The 21791-nt window shown below is 42.8% G+C and overlaps 1 protein-coding gene across 2 annotated transcripts in view; it reads right to left on the bottom strand.

The window, feature by feature from the left end:
• LOC121532035 (calcium-dependent secretion activator 2) overlaps positions 1-1640 on the bottom strand; it is a 236643-nt gene extending 235003 nt beyond the window's left edge. For both annotated transcript variants that reach the window (XM_041837679.2, XM_041837680.2), the window contains exon 1: positions 1147-1640. In XM_041837679.2, coding sequence (XP_041693613.2) covers positions 1147-1458 — 312 coding nt within the window. In that variant the 5' untranslated portion in view covers positions 1459-1640. The remainder of the gene's footprint in view (positions 1-1146) is intronic.
• Positions 1641-21791: the final 20151 nt, after the last annotated feature.

Raw genomic sequence — 21791 nt, 5'->3', positions numbered from 1 at the left:
TTGCAAACGCCATGCTCTACCAACTGAGCTACACGGGACCCCAAGTTATGTGAGAACAGGAACATAAACAAACCTAGGATAGAGTAGGAAGTGACCAAGATATGAAATCCATGTACAATAATGTGATGGCAGGTGCATATCAGGATCACATGTGTAGAAAATAAACAGTTGCTGCCTGGCTCCAAGAAGAATCTCGGAACCTGTGATTGAATTCTTAAAAATAGCTTCTGGGCTTAGTCGAGCGCTTGGGCACAGTGACAAACCAGTCCATAAAAAAGTGGACCCAATTGACACATCTAAAATACTTAACTTGTCTGCAAATAGTTTAAATCCGTTTTAAGCACTCAAGAAAATTTAAATAACTAATGTAGGCCTCTAATATTTACCATATTGAACATCCATCATTCAGTGGTCCTCTGTAGCTCAGCTGGTAGAGCACGGCGCTTGTAACGCCAAGGTAGTGGGTTCGATCCCCGGGACCACCCATACACAAAAATGTATGCACGCATGATTGTAAGTCGCTTTGGATAAAAGCGTCTGCTAAATGGCATATTATATTATATTATTCAATTTCTGTGGGAGCAAAGAATTGAGTGGACACCTGGGGTCTGTTCAGTTCAATTGAACGTGTGCTACGTTAAGTGACGTTTTGTACTGAACAACACGTTTCCCCAAAACGTTCTTTAAACTTCTTGAAGAGACTTTGAGGTACATTTGCTCAGTTTGGGTGTGGTTTGAAGCAATGAGCGACGTATTTAAAAGGCAGCAGAGCGTTCCCCAACCCCTCCCCGTTTTTCAACTGATCGTTAAGAACAGCACAGTTTCCTTTAATTGAACGTTGTAGTACGTATTTTCGTATTGAATGCAGCCCAGCACTGAGCCCTGTCACAACAAATTAAGGTATTTTAAGATAAAAGCAGAATTCCCCCTCAGTATAACGTGTAGGCTACTTGTATTTATTAATTTAGGAAAACGCTCTAGAGTTGAGGTTCCTCTGACATGTTATTTGCCTAGATATATACATTTGTTTGAAGTTTAAAACGGTTTCATATCGCCTGGCTCTGGCTGGCAATGGGGCGAGAAACTGAAAAGAAAACAGGTGCATGTGATTAATTGGCTATTTTAAAGGTGTTCTCGTTCACTCACCTTCTGTTCCCTGCGTGCCATATCCGTGGGTTGTTTGGCATTGAAATGGTATGCTATACATCGCAACACAAATACATACATCTGTAGTTTACTTTTCCTCTCCGCTTCCTCTTTCTGAAGTCTTTTCTGTTCATTTTTCTGCTGGTCTTCGACAGGAGAACTTTCGGCTTGTGGTTGGTCCGCAGGTGGTCGTTTGTTATGTTTACCTCCTTGACCCGAGGAAGTCGCAGGCTTTTTGGGGGGTTCTTTTGGAACTTCAGTGTCCTCGTTAATTTCTCCCCCCGAGTCTTCGCTGGAGGACGGATCTAACATGTTTCACACCAACACAGGTTAACTCCTATCGCCTGACCGCTTCACAATAATTGTCTATATTCCCCGGTGTTTTTTGGAGCTGTGACGACGACTCTTGAATGAAATGTTTCTTGACATAAATGCGAGGGCGGAGTTTTGAGGAACGTCAGTGGGTACAACTCGTGGATTTCGTTTAACGTTAGAGGCGAGACGATTTACTGCGACCAAAATCTGTCCACGAAAATAAGACTAAATTATGAATTTTTGTATGGAGGTCAATGCATGTCGAATTTGGTCAATAACAAAAAATCTAATTTGGTACGTGAGGCTTATTTAATCAAATATACGTTTCGTAATGGTTAGGTTGTTACAAATGCACTGATATAAATTGTCTCACGTGGCATTTCGGCAACTAACTTTGAAAAAAAATAACTTTCAGTTGTGCATGTTCACAAGAGTATCTGCCCTCTCATTGGCTAGAATGGGTCCACCTGATCTCGCCTCCTACCGTATGCCTTCCATCTTTGAGGACATGTATTTCCATCGGTCACTCGACTATCTTATCAATATAATAGATCATCTTTGGAACGACTTTGCGAACTGTGTGTAGCTGCAGATACAGTCTGAGGGAGGCAATACAAGTGGACAACCTGTAGCATGGACAACAAGCAACACGTCTTTCTACATGCTTACCAGAGTACGTGAGCAGAGTTGAGCTGTCAGAAATCCCGCTCAATGTATATGGAGCCCCTTACAAAAATGTACCATGATACTACTATAGTACTTTCATTCATACCATGGTACTACTATGGTACTTTAACTTACACCATGGTATAGTCTGAATCATGGAAATGTACCATGGTTTTAGCCTTGAAGTATGACGGTACTACCATGGTACTGCCAGTGTACCTAAATATTACCATGGTATGACATCATTTATACCATGGTATAGATCTAAATCATGGAAATGTACCATGGTGTTAGCTTTGAAGTACAATATATATCTACTACAAGTCAAAAGTTTGGACACACCATTCAACTATTTCACAGCACCATTTGAGTCATTGAACGAAGGTAGGAGGAGCAATGTCTACATAAGGGTGCAAATTATAAACACTCACAAAATCGCTCACGAAGGCCTTGAGGCCGATACCTAAAGCTTACTAAAGATCAGTGATACGAGCAAACGCAGTGTGCGGGTTTCTTCTTTTTAAAATCTTATTCAACTGTTACCATGCACCTGCAACAAAGATAGCTCAGATATGCCTTATGAACTGTGATTCAAATAAGCAAATCATTCAATTGAAATAAATTCATTAGGCCCTAATCTATGGATTTCACATGACTGGGCAGGGGCGCAGCCATGGGTGGGCCTGGGAGGGCATAGGAGCCAGGCCCACCCACTGGGGAGTCAGGCCCAGCCAATCGGATTGAGTTTTTCCCCACAAAAGGGCTTTATTACAGACAGAAATACTCCTCAGTTTCATCAGCTGTCCGGGTGGCTGGTCTCAGATGATACCGCAGTTGAAGAAGCCAGATGTGGAGGTCCTGGGCTTGCGTGGTTACACGTGAGGCCAGCTGGACGTACTGCCGAATTCTCTAAAATGACGTTGGAGGCGGCTTATAGTAGAGAAATGAACGTTCAATTTTCTGGCAACAGCTCTGGTGGACATTCCTGCAGTCAGCATGTCAATTGCATGCTCCTTCTACTTGAGACGTCTGTGGCATTGTGTTGTGACAAAAGTGAACATTTTAGTGGCCTTTTATTGTCCCCAGCACAAGGTGCACCTGTGTAATGATCATGCTGTTTAATCAGCTTCTTGATATGCCACACCTGTCAGGTGGCTGGATTCTCTTGGCAAAAAAGAAATGCTCACTAACAGGGATGTAAACAAATATGTGCACAACATTTGAGAGAAATAACCGTGTTGTGCATATGGGACATTTCTGGGATCTTTTATGTCAGCTCATGAAACATGGGACCAACACTTTACATGTTGCGTTTTATACTTTTGTTCAGTGTGTGTATTGATGAATTTATATACCAGTATGGGCAAGTTTCTGATAGTCAGGGGCAGGCTACTATTGTTGGTCCTAGTTTGTCTGTAACATCAAAGAAAAAGGGAAATAGTTGCTATGAAAAAGGGGGAATACTTTCTGTATTATTGGGTACCGTTTTTTCTCATGTTTGGGATCCCTGTGTTGCCAACTTGAAACTTGGGAGAATGAGATATAATGTAGGCTAATCATTGGCATTTTGTAATCATTGACAGTGTTTACAGTCAAAGGGTGTTGTGCTTGTTTCGGCCCGCAGAGGGAGCTGCTCGCTCTAGTGGTTGCTTCATGCGCTCTCACTCTACAGTGGCTCTCTTGCTAGCCTGACTAGTCAGTGAGTCAGTTGAATGAGAGAGCGAAGCTAACTGAAGAGAGAAGCACCAGATAAACAAAATATTTTAAACATTATCATCACGGTTACGAGTTATAAAGCATAGGATATGAAACACTAAGTGGAGTATAATGATATAATTGTTATTTTTTGATAGTTTAATAAATTTTTATAAGTCTGTTAGCATAGAAGCTAAAGTTAACGCCAGTCAAGCCTGCCTGTTTAGTCATGGCGGCAGGACCAACGAACGTTCACACAGTGTAAACAAAGGGGAAACATTGTAACTTGCTGTTTTTAGGGATATGTTGAGAATTACATGATGATAACATATCAATGAGATGATTATCATTAATACCTTTTTACAAAATGTTTTTTTAGTATGTTGGCTATTTAGAATCGTATAAGAGTAGCCAAGTCAGTTGAAAGACAGCGAGACAACAGAAAATTGTATTGTAGAGAGACACCAGATAAACTAACTATTTTAAATCTATACGGTTTCAGACTCCCTTCATTCTTTCTCACCATACCCTATCCAGGTCCCAAGGTTTAAGAGGGTACACTACTAGACCATGTGCGTTGTGGTTTTTCACTATGAGATAAAGGGGTTTAAGAGGGTATTAGGCCTACGCTTTTACATTGCAGAGCGAGTAGTCAATGTTGCATTATGTGAGCACCATAAATTACTAGGTTTTTTGTCACTTTACCCAAAAAACGGTGGGACACAGACCCTCATAATACATTGTAAACAACTACCATGCTTTCATGTTTCACTACATGCTGCTAGTACAAAGCATGGTATTTATTTCTTTGTACAACCATGGTTCATTTGTGTACTATGGTAGCTAGTACAATCCATTCATTAAAATCACCATTTAACCAACAACCATATATTTTTGTAACTACCTGGACCTACCATTTGGTATTGAAACCAAACCATATGATTTGAATGAAAATGTATTTTAATAAACAACATGAAAAGGTGACTGTAAGAAGCGCTCATCATTTCAAATAGGCTACATGTTGTATTAAACAGCATATAAACACTAAATAGGTCAGGAGCCAGACAGGTAGTACTGTAAGACGGAATGAAAATAAATGATTTAGTATTTATATTTCTATTTTTTAAAGGCTATAGCCTACAAATCAATTAACTGTGAAGCATTTGTGAGTGTGACACACTAGGCTGGGAGGAACATTAAACAACCTAAAAGTCTAAGCAGTTGGGGGGGAGATACTAGGTTAACAAATGGCTTTGTTTTAAGATGGTCATACCATGGATAGTTTTTGCGATTTGATTTAAAATGTTAGGACCCCTTTAGGTATCTAAATAAATAATAATTTCATAAAATATTGAAATTGTCCTTTACTACCATAGCCCATAGAAAGTAATTGAATAACATATTCATAAATGGCAAAATGACAGTCAAAAAATACACTGAACAAAAATATCAACGCAACATGTAATGTGTTGGTCCCATGTTTCATGGGCTGAAATGAAAGATCCCATACATTTACGTTTTACATTTACGTCATTTAGCAGACGCTCTTATCCAGAGCGACTTACAAATTGGTGCATTCACCTTATAGCCAGTGGGATAACCACTTTACAGTGTTTTTTTTATTTTTTTTGGGGGGGTAGAAGGATTACTTTATCCTATCCCAGGTATTCCTTAAAGAGGTGGGGTTTCAAGTGTCTCCGGAAGGTGTTGAGTGACTCCGCTGTCCTGGCGTCGTGAGGGAGCTTGTTCCACCATTGGGGTGCCAGAGCGCGAACAGTTTTGACTGGGCTGAGCGGGAACTGTGCTTCCCGCAGAGGTAGGGGAGCCAGCAGGCCAGAGGTGGATGAACGCAATGCCCCCTCGTTTGGGTGTAGGGACTGATCAGAGCCTGAAGGTACGGAGGTGCCGTTCCCCTCACAGCTCCGTAGGCAAGCACCATTGTCTTGTAGCAGATGCGAGGCTTCAACTGGAAGCCAGTGGAGTGTGCGGAGGAGGCGGGGTGACGTGAGAGAACTTTGGAAGGTTGAACACCAGACGTTCTGCGGCATTCTGGATGAGTTGTAGGGGTTTAATGGCACAGACAGGGAGCCCAGCCAACAGCGAGTTGCAGTAATCCAGACGGGAGATGACAAGTGCCTGGATTAGGACCTGTGCCGCTTCCTGTGTAAGGCAGGGTCGTACTCTCCGAATGTTGTAGAGCATGAACCTACAGATCGGGTCACCGCCTTGATGTTAGCGGAGAACGACAGGGTGTTGTCCAGGGTCATGCCAAGGCTCTTCGCACTCTGGGAGGAGGACACAACGGAGTTGTCAACCGTGATGGCGAGATCATGGAGCGGGCAGTCCTTCCCGGGAGGAAGAGCAGCTCCGTCTTGCCAAGGTTCAGCTTGAGGTGGTGATCCGTCATCCACACTGATCTGTCTGCCAGACATGCAGAGATGCGATTCGCCACCTGGTTATCAGAAGGGGGGAAAAGGAGAAGATTGTTGTGTGTCGTCTGCTAGCAATGATGGAGAGGCCATGTGAGGATATGACAGAGCCAAGTGACTTGGTGTATAGCGACAATAGAGGGGCCTAGAACTGAGCCCTGGGGGACACCAGTGGTGAGAGCACGTGGTGTGGAGACAGCTTCTCGCCACGCCACTTGGTAGGAGCGACCGGTCAGGTAGGACGCAATCCAAGAGTGAGCCGCGCCGGAGATGTCCAGCTCTGAGAGGGTGGAGAGGAGGATCTGATGGTTCACAGTATCAAAGGCAGCAGACAGGTCTAGAAGGACAAGAGCAGAGGAGAGAGAGTTAGCTTTAGCAGTGCGGAGAGCGTCCGTGACACAGAGAAGAGCAGTCTCAGTTGAATGACCAGTCTTGAAACCTGACTGGTTTGGATCAAGAAGGTCATTCTGAGAGAGATAGCAAGAGAGTTGGCTAAAGACGGCACGCTCAAGAGTTTTGGAGAGAAAAGAAAGAAGGGATACTGGTCTGTAGTTGTTGACATTTTTTGAGAAGGAGTGCAACTCTCGCTCTCTTGAAGACAGAAGGGACATAGCCAGCGGTCAAGGATGAGTTGATGAGCGAGGTGAGGTAAGGGAGAAGGTCACCGGAGATGGTCTGGAGGAGGGGATAGGGTCAAGCGGGCAGGTTGTTGGGCGGCCGGCCGTCACAAGTCGCAAGATTTTATCTGGAGAGAGAGGAGAGAAAGCAGTCAAAGCATCGGGTAGGGCAGTGTGAGCAGGACCAGCAGTGTCATTTGACTTAACAAACGAGGATCGGATGTCATCAACCTTCTTTTCAAAATGGTTGACAAAGTCATCCACAGAGAGGGAGGGGGGGGGGAGGAGGATTCAGCAGGGAGGAGAAGGTGGCAAAGAGCTTCCTAGGGTTAGAGGCAGATGCTTGGAATTTAGAGTGGTAGAAAGTGGCTTTTAGCAGCAGAAACAGATGAAGAAAATGTAGAGAGGAGGGGGAGTGAAAAGATGCCAGGTCCGCAGGGAGTCTAGTTTTCCTCCATTTCCGCTCGGCTGCCCGGAGCCCTGTTCTGTGAGCTCGCAATGAGTCATCAAGCCACGGAGCTGGAGGGAGGACCGAGCCGGCCGGGAGGATAGGGGACATAGAGAGTCAAAGGATGCAGAAAGGGAGGAGAGGAGGGTTGAGGAGGCAGAATCAGGAGATTGGAGGGAGAAGGGATTGAGCAGAGGGAAGAGATGATAGGATGGAAGAGGAGAGAGTACGGGAGAGAGAGGCGAAGGTTGCGACGGCGCATTACCATCTGAGTAGGGGCAGAGTGAGTAGTGTTGGAGGAGAGCGAGAGAGAAAAGGATACAAAGTAGTGGTCGGAGACATGGAGGGAGTTGCAGTGAGATTAGTAGAAGAACAGCATCTAGTAAAGATTAGGTCAAGCGTATTGCCTGCCTTGTGAGTAGGGGGGACGGTGAGAGGTGAGGTCAAAGAGGAGAGGAGTGGAAAGAAGGAGGCAGAGAGAAATGAGTCAAAGGTAGACGTAGGGAGGTTGAAGTCCCCCAGAACTGTGAGGGTGAGCCATCCTCAGAAAGGAACTTATCAAGGCGTCAAGCTCATTGATGAACTCTCCAAGGGAACCTGGAGGCGATAAATGACAAGGATGTTAAGCTTAAATGGGCTAGTGACTGTGACAGCATGGAATTCAAATGAGGAGATAGACAGATGGGTCAGGGAAACATAGAGAATGTCCACTTGGGAGAGATGAGGATTCCTGTGCCACCACCCCACTGACCAGATGCTCTCGGGGTATGCGAGAACACATGGTCAGACGAGGAGAGAGCAGTAGGAGTACCAGTGTTTTCAGTGGTAATCCATGTTTCCGTCAGCGCCAAGAAGTCGAGGGACTGGAGGGTAGCATAGGCTGAGATGAACTCTGCCTTGTTGGCAGCAGAACGGCAGTTCCAGAGGCTGCCTGAGACCTGGAACTCCACGTGGGTGGTGCGTGCAGGGACCACCAGGTTAGAGAGGCAGCAGCCACGCGGTGTGAGGCATTTGTATAGCCTGTGCGGAGAGGAGAGAACAGGGATAGACAGAGGCATAGTTGACAGGCTACAGAAAATGGCTACAATAATGCAACGGAGATCGGAATGAAATGAACTAAACATCTGGGAAAGGAGAGAGCGGGGCCTCCCTCACCACAACACCCAAATATAACTCTCCCAACTTCCACCGTAGAAACTATAATTGTTGTAAACTACAGCGGTTGAATGTTTTCTAGGAATAGACTAACTTAGTTTATTCACCTAGCTAACTTGGTACAGTATTCTTCCGTGAAAATCGTCCAGGGCACCTAGTCATAAGACGCCACAGCCACCTAGCATGCCGGACTCCAACAACACGGTTTAGCACCAATACTCGGCCACAACAAACTACCAGTGTGTCATCACGCCAAGCAGATCATTCGTGTCCGTGTCTAACGTTGTGGGTTAGTCCCGACAGCTTGAGCGAGTCCGTCATCAACTTATTCAGCCAGTTAGTTAGCTAGAATAGTTAGCATACTAGCTAGCCATTGCTTTCAGACAAAGAAGAAACCCCTCCTTTCACGGCACGAACACACAGAGAGAGCCAAGCTAACGTTAACTAGTCACCCATGTCCCCATACATTTTCCATACGCACAATAGAACGTATTTCTCTCCAATTATGTGCACACATTTGTTTACATCCCTGTTAGTGAGCATTTCTCCTTTGCCAAGATAATCGATCCATCTGACAGGTGTGGAATATCAAGAAGCTGATTAAACAGCATGATCATTACACAGGTGCACCTTGTGCTGGGGACAACAAAAGGCCACTCTAAAATGTGCAGTTTTGTCACACAACTCAATACCACATGTTTTGAGGGAGCGTGCAATTGGCATACTGACTGCAGGAATGTCCACCAGAGCTGTTGCCAGAGAATTTAATATTAATGTCTCTACCATAAGCCACCTCCAACGTTGTTTTAGAGAATTTGGTAGTACGTCTGGTTTGTGCTGCATATCTGTATTCCCAGTCATGTGAAAGCCATAGATTAGGGCCTAATGAATCAATAGACTGATTTCCTTATATGAACTGTAACTCAGTAAAATCTTTAAAATAGTTGCATTTATTTATATTTTTGTTCAGTATAAATCATAAGGTTTTGAAGTGTCTGACCTACAGTACCAGTCAAACATTTTAGAACACCTACTCATTTTTCTTTATTTTCACTATTTTCTACATTGTAGAATAATAGTGAAGACATCAAAACTATGAAATAACACACATGGAATCATGTAGTAAGCAGAAAAGTCATTTTGTATTTGATATTCTTCAAAGTAGCCACCCTTTGCCTTGATGACAGCTTTGCACACTTGGCATTCTGTCAACCAGCTTCATGAGGTAGTCACCTGGAATGCATTTCAATTAACAGGTGTGCCTTGTTAAAAGTTAATTTGTGGAATCTTTTTCCACAAAACATTTCAAGAACTTTGTGCAGTCGCAAAAACCATCAAGCGCTATGATGGAACTGGCTCTCATGACGACCGCCACAGGAAAGGAAGACCCAGAGTTACCTCTGCTGCGGATGATAAGTTCATTAGAGTTAACTGCACCTCAGATTGCAGCCCAAATAAATAATTCACAGAGTTCAAGTAACAGACACATCTCAACATCAACTGTTCAGAGGAGACTGTGTGAATCAGGCCTTCAAAGTCGAATTGATGCAAAGAAACCAATACTAAAGGACACCAATAAGAAGAAGAGACTTGCTTGGGCCAAGAAACAAGAGCAATGGATATTAAACCGGTGGAAATCTTTTCTTTGGTCTGATGAGTCCAAATTTGAGACTTTTGGTTCCAACCGGCGTGTCTTTGTGAGACGCAGAGTAGGTGAAAAGATGATCTCCGCATGTGTGGTTCGCACCGTGAAGCATGGCGGTGTGATGGTGTGGGGGTGATTTGCTGGTGACACTGTCTGTGATTTATTTAGAATTCAAGGCACACTTAACCAGCATGGCTACCACAGCATTCTGCAGTGATACGCCATCCCATCTGATTTGGGCTATGTGGGACTATCATTTGTTTTTCAACAGGACAATGACCCAACACACCTACAGGCTGTGTAAGGGCTATTTTCTAAGAAGGAGAGTGATGGAGTGCTGCATCAGATGACCTGGCCTCCACAATCACCCGACTTCAACCCAATTGAGATGGTTCCATCACTCTCCTTCTTGGCGAAATAGCCCTTACACAGCCTGGAGGTGTGTTGGGTCATATAAACAAATGATAGTCCCACTAAGCCCAAATCAGATGGGATGGCGTATCGCTTCAGAATGCTGTGGTAGCCATGCTGTTTAAGTGTGCCTTGAATTCTAAATAAATCAGACAGTGTCACCAGCAAAGCACCAGAACACCTCCTTCTCTATGCTTTACGGTGGGAAAGACGCATGCGGAGATCACCCGTTCACCCACACCGCATCGCACAAAAACACGGCGGTTTGAACCAAAAATCTCAAATTTGGAGACGAGACCAAAGGACACATTTCCACCAGTCTAATGTCCATTGCTCGTGTTTCTTGGCCCAAGCAAGTCTCTTCTTCTTATTGGTGTCCTTTAGTAGTGGTTTCTTTGCAGCAATTAGACAATAAAGGCCTGATTCACACAGTCTCCTCTGAACAGTTGATGTCGAGATGTGTCTGTTACTTGAACTCTGTGAAGCATTTATTTGGGCTGCAATTTCTGAGGCTGGTAACTCTAATTAACTTATCCTATGCTGCAGAGGTAACTCTGGGTCTTCCATTCCTGTGGCGGTCCTCATGAGAGCCAGTTCCATCATAGCGCTTTATGGTTTTTGCGACTGCACTTGAAGAAACTTTCAAAGTTCTTGAAATGTTCCGTATTGACTGACCTTCATGTCTTAAAGTAATGATGGACTGTTGTTTCCCTTTGCTTATTTGAGCTGTTCTTGCCATAATATGGACTTGGTCTTTTACCAAATAGGGCTATCTTCTTTTAAGAAGGCACACCTGTTAATTGAAATGCATTCCAGGTGACAACCTCATGAATCTGGTTGAGAGAATGCCAAGAGTGTGCAAAGCTGTCATCAAGGCAAAGAGTGGCTATTTGAAGAATCTCAAATATAAAATATATTTTGATTTGTTTAACACTTGTTTTTGGTTACTACATGATTCCATATGTGTAATTTCATAGTTTTGATGTCTTCAGTATTATTCTACAATGTAAAAAGAAAGAAAAACTCTTGAATGAGTAGGTGTGTCCAAACTTTTGACTGGTAGTGTAAATACTTTAGTTTTTTTGGACACGTTTAACGCTCTTATTTTTGTTGGCATAAACTACCTCCATACGGTAATTCCATTAGTTTGTATTGGATACCTTCAGCCAAGTCCTGTGACACTTGTGGGGGTTGTAGAGCAAAATCGAGAACACAATCGTGTTCGTGAGAATCTCCCCTTTTACATAGTTGGGTCATATTATTTTGTAGCAGACAAACCGTTCGGACGCTACAGACGTTCTCGAGAGAAGACCGATTTTACAGGATGGCTCATGGTCTGACAAACACTGCTCTAGCTCTGCTACCTTCCACCGCAGATGCGAAAGGCTGCCATAGGTGGATGCAGTGGATTGAGATGCAGCCCATGCAAAAACTGATATCTCTAGCTTAAACTGAGGGATTTTGTTGGGGATACAATTTTTTACTTAGATTGACACGTGGGTGCGTCAATAGACTCAAGGATTATTAAGCACCAAGCATTTGAACATTTTGTTTTATTAAGTAATAATATTCTATCAATTGCACATATAGGCTGTGACTTACTTTAGAATTAAATAAAAATGAAACAAAAAATGCCTTATTTGGCGTCTACAGTGACTTTGAATTCACTTTTAGAAACACGAGTTTGGCCAGAGTCTGTGGCTTCAGGCTCATGCGATGGTGCCTGGAGAGCAGGCCAGCAGTGGAGAATACCCTCTCCGCGGTTGCAGAGCCACTTGAGATGCTAAACACCCCTTCGGCCAGTCTGGGCAGGGATGGAGAGTATTTTTCTTTTTACTTTTCTATAGGTAGGCCTAAAGGTTTATATGCAAAATAACCCTATCAAAATCGAAAGCTCCTTGAAATAGGTAATATGTCAGGCCTATTGGGCCAAAATCAACCTGTTGTATAGATAATAAAACAACAATGAACTACTTTTAAGAGATCTACCCACCTCGTTCCTTTCTGTTAGCATGTGCATGTAGTACACCATCATGCTTTTGGGATATGTGTCTTTTCAGATTCCACAATGATTATTTAGTTGTGGACACTACATCGCTGTTCTTGCTCTTGGTCCTCAACTTTGTAAGTCACCTTGATTTTGCATCTGTGTGTTATCAGTTGCTTTATGAAAATATTTAGTGAACTACATGACAGTAGCTAAAGAAAGGGGCTATAGCAGCACACGAGTAGCCTACAAATGCATACTGGGCCGGGCATGCCCTGAGCTTGTGAAGTGCGCAGTACTGGAGGGAAATTGGAGAGGGCGTGAAGGCCGATGCTCCAGCCTTTGGGAAACTTGCTCCAGTCTCCTCGCTCCGCTCACATACTCACATCCATTGTTGGACTTCTAAATTAATGACATGTACCCATTGATTCTTGAAGAATGTTGACATTTTAGTAATTTAGCAGACACTCTTATCCAGAGCGACTTAGTTAGTGCATTAATCTTAAGATGGCTAGGCGGGAAAACCACATCAGTCATAGTAAATACATTTTTCCTCAGTGGCTATCAGCAAAGTCAGTTAGTAGGGGGAGTCAAATGCGAGTTTTTAGTTCACGAAAGGCATTTGGGGGGGGTGCTGTGGGATTATTTAAGATACTCTTTAAAAAGGTAAGGTGTTTTTGGAAGATGGGCAGGGACTCTGCTGTCCTTGCTTCAGGGGGAAGCTGGTTCCACCATTGGGATGCCAGGACAGAGAAGAGCTTGGACTAGGCTGAGCAGGAGCTGCCCTCCTGTAGGGGTGGGAGGGCCAAGAGATCAAAGGTAGCAGAACAAAGTGCTCGGGTTGGGTTGTAGGGTTTGAGCATAGCCTGAAGGTAGGGAGGAGCAGTTCCTCTTGCTGCTCCGTAGGCAAGTACCATGGTCTTGTAGTGGATGCGAGCTTCGTAAAACGTATAAATGCTTCATGAGCTTATTTCAACTGTCCTACCCTATCAGAACCCAAAATAAAAAGTTTGTAAAAAAAGTAAATGTAAACAAACTATAGCCTATACTCTGAGTCGATATTCATGTCATGAGAAGGAATTCCCCTCGACCATGCCCATATTGGGGAAAACATTATTTCCCATTGACCTCCCCCCATTGTAAAAGACCCAACTTCGTCATCGATTTGTAAAAATGTATTTTAAACATAAATAACAAAACATGTCGGAAAGCTGCTGTTTTGTTCAATACATGTAACCAGGTAAAGAATCCAAACCTACGGTTCGCAGTGCTCCCACGTAGGGAAATGGAGACTGCGAGAAGAGCCCTGTGGCTTCAGGTTACTCGGCATGGTGACCCGATGTCCAAGTAGGCTACACGTAGCTATGTGTGTGGAAAATATTTAAACACTGGTAAGACATTTAACTTGTTTAGTATAGTCCATTTGTAACTCCACTCACTACTTGTAGCTGTATAGTCAGTTTGTTTGTTGGTCTTGGCTAGCACTCACTCAGTGGCTGTTAGCACTGTCATGAAAAGGGGCATGAGGGAAGCCCTACAATATGTTATTCTAAGTAGTGAGAATACTCGGGAGCAGGTCATGTTGAAAAGTAATCTTTAGACATCTAAAGTAATTGACTAAAACAAGCACACAAGAAAATTGCATTTGAAAAAAGTATCGTTTTTGCTGTGAGCTAAGGTAACCACAGGTTGTTTTGCCCACAGGCGGGCGCAGCCGTGACGTTCTATCTAATACCGACTGGGACTATTGCCTCAAAACATGGTTAAACTGCAATTTTGATATCATGGATGGTCAGTCCTTGCATCCATAGCTCTGTCTGAATTTGAGTGGTTACATTTCTCCAGCCCCATCCCTCGGCTTTTTACCGAAACGGGTGGGGAGTCCTCTTTGTTATTGTTTCAACTGCTGATTGCCGCTTTAAAGCTACACTCTGCATACCATCATCAGTGGGCCACCACCAAAACTGTAAACAATGGAGCAATTTTGCATCCCATAACATTTAACTAACACTTGATGGAATGACATTCTATAGAAGCAACAGCCTACTTGATATAGCCATGGGTCATTAATTTGTGTTTTGGTATAGCCTAGCCCATTCATAAACACTAACAACATTTAGCTTCTATTCATGAAGGTATCTTCTGGCCGGGAGAGTCGTCTTTGGGGTGTGGTTTAATGTGGGTGTTTCTTTGGTGTCTTTGCCATTCAATCACAACAAGCAAACAAGGGCAGTAGTGAGTAACTTAGTGACGGCGAGGTAAGCTAGCTTTGCAATGGAGAGAAGTTTTGAAGTTGAGGACTTCTCCCCTCCTGACTGACTCGTCACCTCAAGATGATCTGCTAAATCAGTTCTATGTGTAGGCTAAAGCCTGCGCTGACCTTGTTTAGCCAACCTGACAGCAGCTAGCTAGCATAGCTTGGGGATAGGCTAGCCAGCTGTAGCTATCTAGCTAGCTGATATTTCTCTGTCGAATCAGTTATGCCAAGATAGCAAGAGGTACCAGTGTCTGGAATGTTTCATGAGACACTCGTTCCACAACACCTTGCTACGAAAGTAGCTTGCAACTTTACGTTTTATCACGTCATGTAAAGACACATTACCGTGGAAATGATATCAACAACTGCGAGTTGAATGCCCAGTCTTCTGTCAGCTCAGCTGTCAACACGATATTCTATAACTGGCTAGTTTTTTCTCTCCTTATGTCTGCTGTTAGATCTTTCCCAGAGGACAAATCCCAGAACTATACTGAAAAAAAATAAGAAACGTAACATGTAAAGTGTTGGTCCCACGTTTCATGAGCTGAAATTAAAGATCCCAGAAATTTTCCATATGCACAAAAAGCTTATTTCTCTCATATGTTGTGCACAAATTTGTTTGTTGGTGAGCATTTCTCCTTTGCCAAGATAATCCATCCACCTGACCGGTGTGGCATATCAAGAAGCTGATTAAACAGCACTATCATTACACAGGTGCACCTTGTGCTGGGGACAACAAAAGGCCACTCTAAAATGTGCAGTTTTGTCACACAACACAATGCCACAGATGTCTCAAATTTTGAGGGAGTATGCAATTGACATGCTGACTGCAGGAATGTCCACCAGAGCTGTTGCAAGATAATTTTATGTTAATTTCTCTATCATAAGTCACCTCCAACGTCATTTTTAAAAATTTGGCAGTACGTCCAACCGGCCTTACAACCACAGACCACGTGTAACCACGCCAGCCCAGGACCTCCACATCTGGCTTCTTCACCTGCGGGATTGTCTGAGACCAGCCACCCAGACAGCTGATGAATCTGGGTTTGCACAACTAAAGAATTTCTGCACAATCTGTCAGAAACTGTCTCAGGGAAGCTTATCTGCGGGCTCATCGTCCTCACCAGGTTCATGACCTGACTGCAGTTCGGCGTCGTAACCGACTTCTTCAGTGGGCAAATACTCACCTTCGATGGCCTCTGGCACACTGGAGAAGTGTGCTCTTCACGGATGAATCCCGGTTTCAACTGTACCGGGCAGATGGCAGACAGTGTTTGAGTTGGCGAGCGGTTTGCTCAGGTCAACGTTGTGAACAGGGTGCCTCATGGTGGGGTTATGGTCCGTGGTGTGTATTCATGGATGACAAGGGAAGACAGGCTTCCCCAAAAAAATTACTACGAAAAAAACATACAAAATAATTTAGTTCGTCTCTGTGTTTCATACGTTACCTTCAATTCGCAAGAGGCTGAATGTATCTCACCGGAGAAAGCATCCGAGCGAACAAAACAGCGCCTCTCTGTCTCAGTATGTGTAGCATATCTATCTGATACTGTCTGGTCAGAAAGAGTATGACATTGTTGCCACCCATAGTATTGAATGCAAGGGCAGCCAGCGAGCATTTGACCTCCCTTGATGAAATAAATAATATAAAGCCAATCAGCGTTGAGCTAAACTGAGTAAGCTGAGCTGTGAATGGTTCTGGCGCATGAAAAAAGTGTCAAGGGAAGCCAGTTTGGATTTGGCTTCAGACCAATCACATCACAAGCCATACGTCATTACTAACAGAAAAAAAACTTGTTGCATCTCGTGTTGTCCTCAGGTGGCTGGCTAGCTAGCTAAAATCATCCCTTTCCTAAATTAGCTATCGATGGAGATGGGGATTTGGACTTGTGGCGTTACTTAATTCCCTATACTGGCCAATGATTATAACGGTGATTCTGATCCAACCATAAATTCATACATTGATTGTGCCCCTGGCCTGAAAGGACGGAAGTTCAACATATAGCATGCTAATGTTAACTAGCTGGCCTGGCATATCGTTGCCAATGATAGGAAGTTAGTCTAGTGAGCAAGTATTTTAGCCAGGTAGCCTAGGACAACAAAAACTAAGTGTGTACTGTATGACAGTCAGACCGTTTAGGCAACATGAAAGAGGAGGATGGCATTGGCGTTTCTCTACAAGTAGGGTGTGTCAACATGTTTTTCTACTTGCACGCGTAAACAAGAGAAATCAGTAACATGGACAGCCACATCATATTACGTTGATTGGACTAAATGGTTTTTGGTATCTTTTAGTTGTCACTGTATTAGACTAGGCATAGGTGAGATGATGAAGTTGAAATGGTGCTGGACTAGTGGATGCAGCTCCTTTTATCTTTGTTACTTGCGGTAACTCTCCGTGGTTCTAAATCAATAGTTGTTTAGTTGTCAGAAAATGTCGGAAACATTACCTTGCTTGACCATGCTATAGGTCAGGGGTACTAAACTACTATTTGAGACTTGTCTGTCGGCCCTGCATTAAAGAACATAATTGGTTAAAGAAGATTTGTATACTTTTTTATTTATCACGGTATCATTTAAGGACCAAAGGATTGACAGCCGTCCCATATAGATTGCAAAATAGTTGGTAAGAGATTTTTGACGTACCGATTCCATGGCATAGTGTTTATGAACTGATACGCAACACAACCCGGATTCAAAACTTTTTCAGTTTAAATTATTATACAAAATTCTTGCTACCAATAGAATGTTATTTATATGGACACTCTTCCCAGCTCTGCAGATTTTGCTGCGAAGTGACAGAATCATTAGATCATTTGCTTTGGTACTGTCCATTTGTAGCTTGTTTTTGGACACAGGTCCAGGAATGGCTAAAGGATTGCAATATTTACCTGGAGCTAACCCTGCAGATAGCACTACTGGGTGATCTGAAAAGTCATAGTCAATCGATCAATAATAGAATACTTTTAGCAAAAAAAAAATATTTTCAATTTACAATCTGTAGAAACAATGAGAATAGAAGGGTTCAGAACTTTTGTAAAACATCACAGTACAGTTGAAAAATATATGGCAAATAGAAATCCAATACGGATGGTGTTAAGAGATAGATGGTGGTGTTGAATGGAGTTGAAGGATGGGACTAATAAAACTAACAACTAATAACAATATAACTAATGTAAAGCATACTGTGTCCATAATAAGTATATAGGTTATAGGTTGAGAGCTTTTGTGAAAGAGCACAGTTAGAAAGATATAGAAATAAACCGGATGGACATCATGAAAATGATCGGAGAGGTTGAGGGTAGAGGAAGTTCAGGAGTAAAAACAAACAAAATAGAATTATTGTAAAATTGACTGTATATAGTATGTATAAGCTGGAAGTAGAGGCTTAAGCATGGTTGTTCACTAGTTTACTCCAATTAGGGAAGGGGTGGTGGGGTTGGAAAGTAATAAAGGGACATTTTTTAAAAGGATGTGTGTGTGCATTTATATGTATTTATATGTGTGTGTATATGAGGGAAAAAAAACATGGGGGTTTGGAAGTGATGCAGACAATTACATTGATGGAAGTTACAATCTATCTGCAAAATTAAAGCTGATCTACCCCCTAAAAGTAAAAAAACAAAAAAACTATTTGAATAAGGGCCAGTGACACAAATTTCCTAGGTGGCAAAGGTCCGGATGGATATGGTCCTTTATCGGCACTGTGGTACAGCATAGTAACAAACATAGTCATCTACGACTTAGGAAACATGTTGTTATATAAAATGCACATAAAATGAGACTAAGAACTTGAATTAATTACAACTTCTTTAGAATGTAAACATGTGCAACATTGCATCAACATTGCTGAAGAACAGAGTCCTCTGTAGCTCAGCTGGTAGAGCACGGCGCTTGTAACGCCACGGTAGTGGGTTTGATCCCCGGGACCACCCATACACACACAAAAATTAATGTATGCACGCATGACTGTAAGTCGCTTTGGATAAAAGCGTCTGCTAAATGACATATTTTTTTATTTTAACAAAAGTGGTTGCATATTTTCTATGCAAAAAGTGCACTGTGAACCATTGTACATGGGCCTTGATGATTTTTTAAAGTTTTCTTTATGAAATAAAGTGTATGTTTTCTGGAGAACAAAGGAGCGTTTAACAAAAATTATAATCTGAATGCACAGAATGTCACTGTGGGCCATGCAACATTCATGTATAAGTCACTCTGGGCCTTGCCATTGCATCAATGAGAGAAATTACACTTTGTCTCCTGCCAATGCTTTGAACTTTGCCACAAATGGTGTGAAAGCAACTGTTCATTGGTGAGCCTGGTGCGGTATTTGTTTTTAATAAAGTTAATTGTGGAAAGGCTGATTCACAGCTGTATGTGGAGCCAAACATGGTCAGGATGTCTAGTGCCAGTCTCTTGAGAACAGGGAAATCAGCTGCAGGCACCATCTTTCCCCAGAAAGTGACAGGGTCACAATCACCAGCCTGCTCCTTCAAAGCCTCATTTTTTTGCAGCTCAATTAACTCAATTTGCAACATCTACCCATCTGACGGTCTGTTATGCTTCTTCTGACAACTTTGTCACATTTGTGACCAAGAAGGGGTTCTGGATAAGCAGCAGCAGTTCTCTTCCAACAGTGAAGTCATCAAAGCGTGCCTTGAAGTTATCCATCAGCTTCTGGATGAAATCTACATGGTTGTGAACATCTTTGTCGCCCTGCGTTTGGGAAAGTGGACAATTTCTCACTGGAGATCAAAAGCTACAATTTCTTCAGGAAAGCCCGGACTGCTGTTATCGTATCACACACTGTGTTGTCCCGTCCCTGCAGCTTAACATTAAGTTGATTAAGGTGTGATGTCATGTCTGTCAAAAATGCAACTGTTTCCATCTTCTCCTCTTACAAAAACTCAGAAAACTGAGTTGCCTTGTCACTCTTTTGTTCTGATAAGAAAGCTTTGATTTCCTCTTGAATGGCCAAAACCCTGCTTTTGCTGAGCCATCTGACATTGTTGTGTAGTAGTAAGTCATCAAAACTGGCATTGGCCTCTGTCAAAATGCCTCGGAGCAGGCGGTGTTGTAGGGATGATGCCCAGAAGCTGGGCATTATCAGTGTTATCTGTTGATTCATCCACAGCTAATGAAATGCATGGTGCATTCTGAATAACTTCGTGAAGTTAAATCTTCAGCTAATATTTCAGTTCTCATTGCTGTGAATCTGACAGTGGGATCTGTTTGATCTTTTTGTTTACCTTCAAGGAAGGTGTCAGCAACTTCACACATGCTTTTACTATCTCACCATCTGAAAATGTTTTTTGTGTTTTCCCAAAACCCAAGCTATCCTCAGGGAATTGACAAGGACTTTGGTGGACCTCTCATATTGGAATTTGAGTTGGTTAATCTTGTTTGTTCTCACCTCCATGTTTAGAGGATAATCTGATCGAATTTACTATGCCTGGTGTCATAATGGCGCTTAACAATTATTATTTTTGGTACTTTTTATCCCCCCCAATTGGTAGTTCCAGTCTTGTCCCATCGCTGCTACTCCCGTCCGGGGTCGTAAACTTTGCTGTGCCCGGGGTCGTAGAAGCTGTAGGCACGGTGATTTGAGCTATCCGGTTTGGCCAGCCGAGTAGGCACTTGATTTAGCCACAGGTCTCCCGTCCCGCGAGTAGGTGGACTTAGTCTTTTCAGACAAATGAAATGGTTCAAAATGGGAACAATTTGCCTACCCGGTGCGCAGGGCTTCTGATTCAAGTGCACCTACTCCCAACAGCGCAACTGTTACGCACGCCTCTCGGAAGAGGGAACGCAACACCCTGCTACAACTCAACTCTCCGTGGTGTGAAAGAGGTATGGGACTGTAGGTGTGAGTAAGGATGACAAAAGGCAGAGAATACCGTTAACAGGGAATTTATTCCTTCGCACGGTAATTTTGGGGAAAATGGGCTGGACGGAACCAAAGCAAAGAAAGTAAATATCAAAGCCCCCTCTCCTACCTTACCTGCCTACCCACTACTTACTGAACTAGCACCACCTGGTGCACTAACCAAAATACAAGGGATGGTCCGCCCAGGTCTTTCCCTAGTGTGCATAGACAGTCAACTTCTACGGGTAATGTATGCCCGTGGGCCTCTTGCCTAAGCACTCCCTAGGTGCCTTCCCCTTCCCCCCTTGGGAACAAATGAAACAAAAATAGCACAAACTGGTTCACAACAAAAACCTGAGGAAAACTAACTCAGGACATTAAAGAATCTCTGAGCCACAAACTAACACAAAACATTACAATTGGTTATCAGAGCAACAACAACACAGTACATACCAAACTCTTAGCATACAACCAACCAGTGGCGGCTCCTGAAAAAATTCTCAGGGGGGGCAATTTTTCTGATGATTTAGGTGACCTACACACATTTTTAAAAAGATATGTCCAGCAACAACATGAAGACAGGGGCAGCATATAAATCAGTACCAGAAGCATTTATTGACTGATCTCAAAAGTGTTGGCTTACAAAATCAAAATAAGTTATCATAAAATAATCAAGGGTGTTCTTTCACATTCCTCAACACTGCATAAACAATATGCATTTCCATAAACAAATGAAATATCAGCTGAAAATACAGCATCTTGGTATTTGTTCAGATTGCAGGATCAACAAGAGTTTCTTACCACATTTTTGCCTCATGGTTGAATTGGAAATATGTGCACCTGAGCATAATTCACAACAAGTAAGCAGGAGCTTTTGATAGAGGCTACTGAAAACATTGATGCAAGTTATTGGTAATAAGACATTTTTATAGACTTCATACCATTTTCTTGTATAGATTTGTGAAAATGAACAGTGATAGACATTTTGCCTGAAAACAGAATTTGAAAGTAATTTCTAGAAATGGTAAACACAGCTATCTGTATGGCTTTGTAAAAATGAACAACCATATTCTGGCCAATTGTATAGATTTGTAAATATGAACAACCATATTCTGGCCAATTGTATAGATTTGTAAAAATGAACATGAACA

Source organism: Coregonus clupeaformis, unplaced genomic scaffold (assembly GCF_020615455.1).
Source record: "Coregonus clupeaformis isolate EN_2021a unplaced genomic scaffold, ASM2061545v1 scaf0073, whole genome shotgun sequence".
Classification (NCBI taxonomy): Eukaryota; Metazoa; Chordata; class Actinopteri; order Salmoniformes; family Salmonidae; genus Coregonus; species Coregonus clupeaformis.
This window is presented reverse-complemented; position numbering and strand designations above follow the sequence as displayed.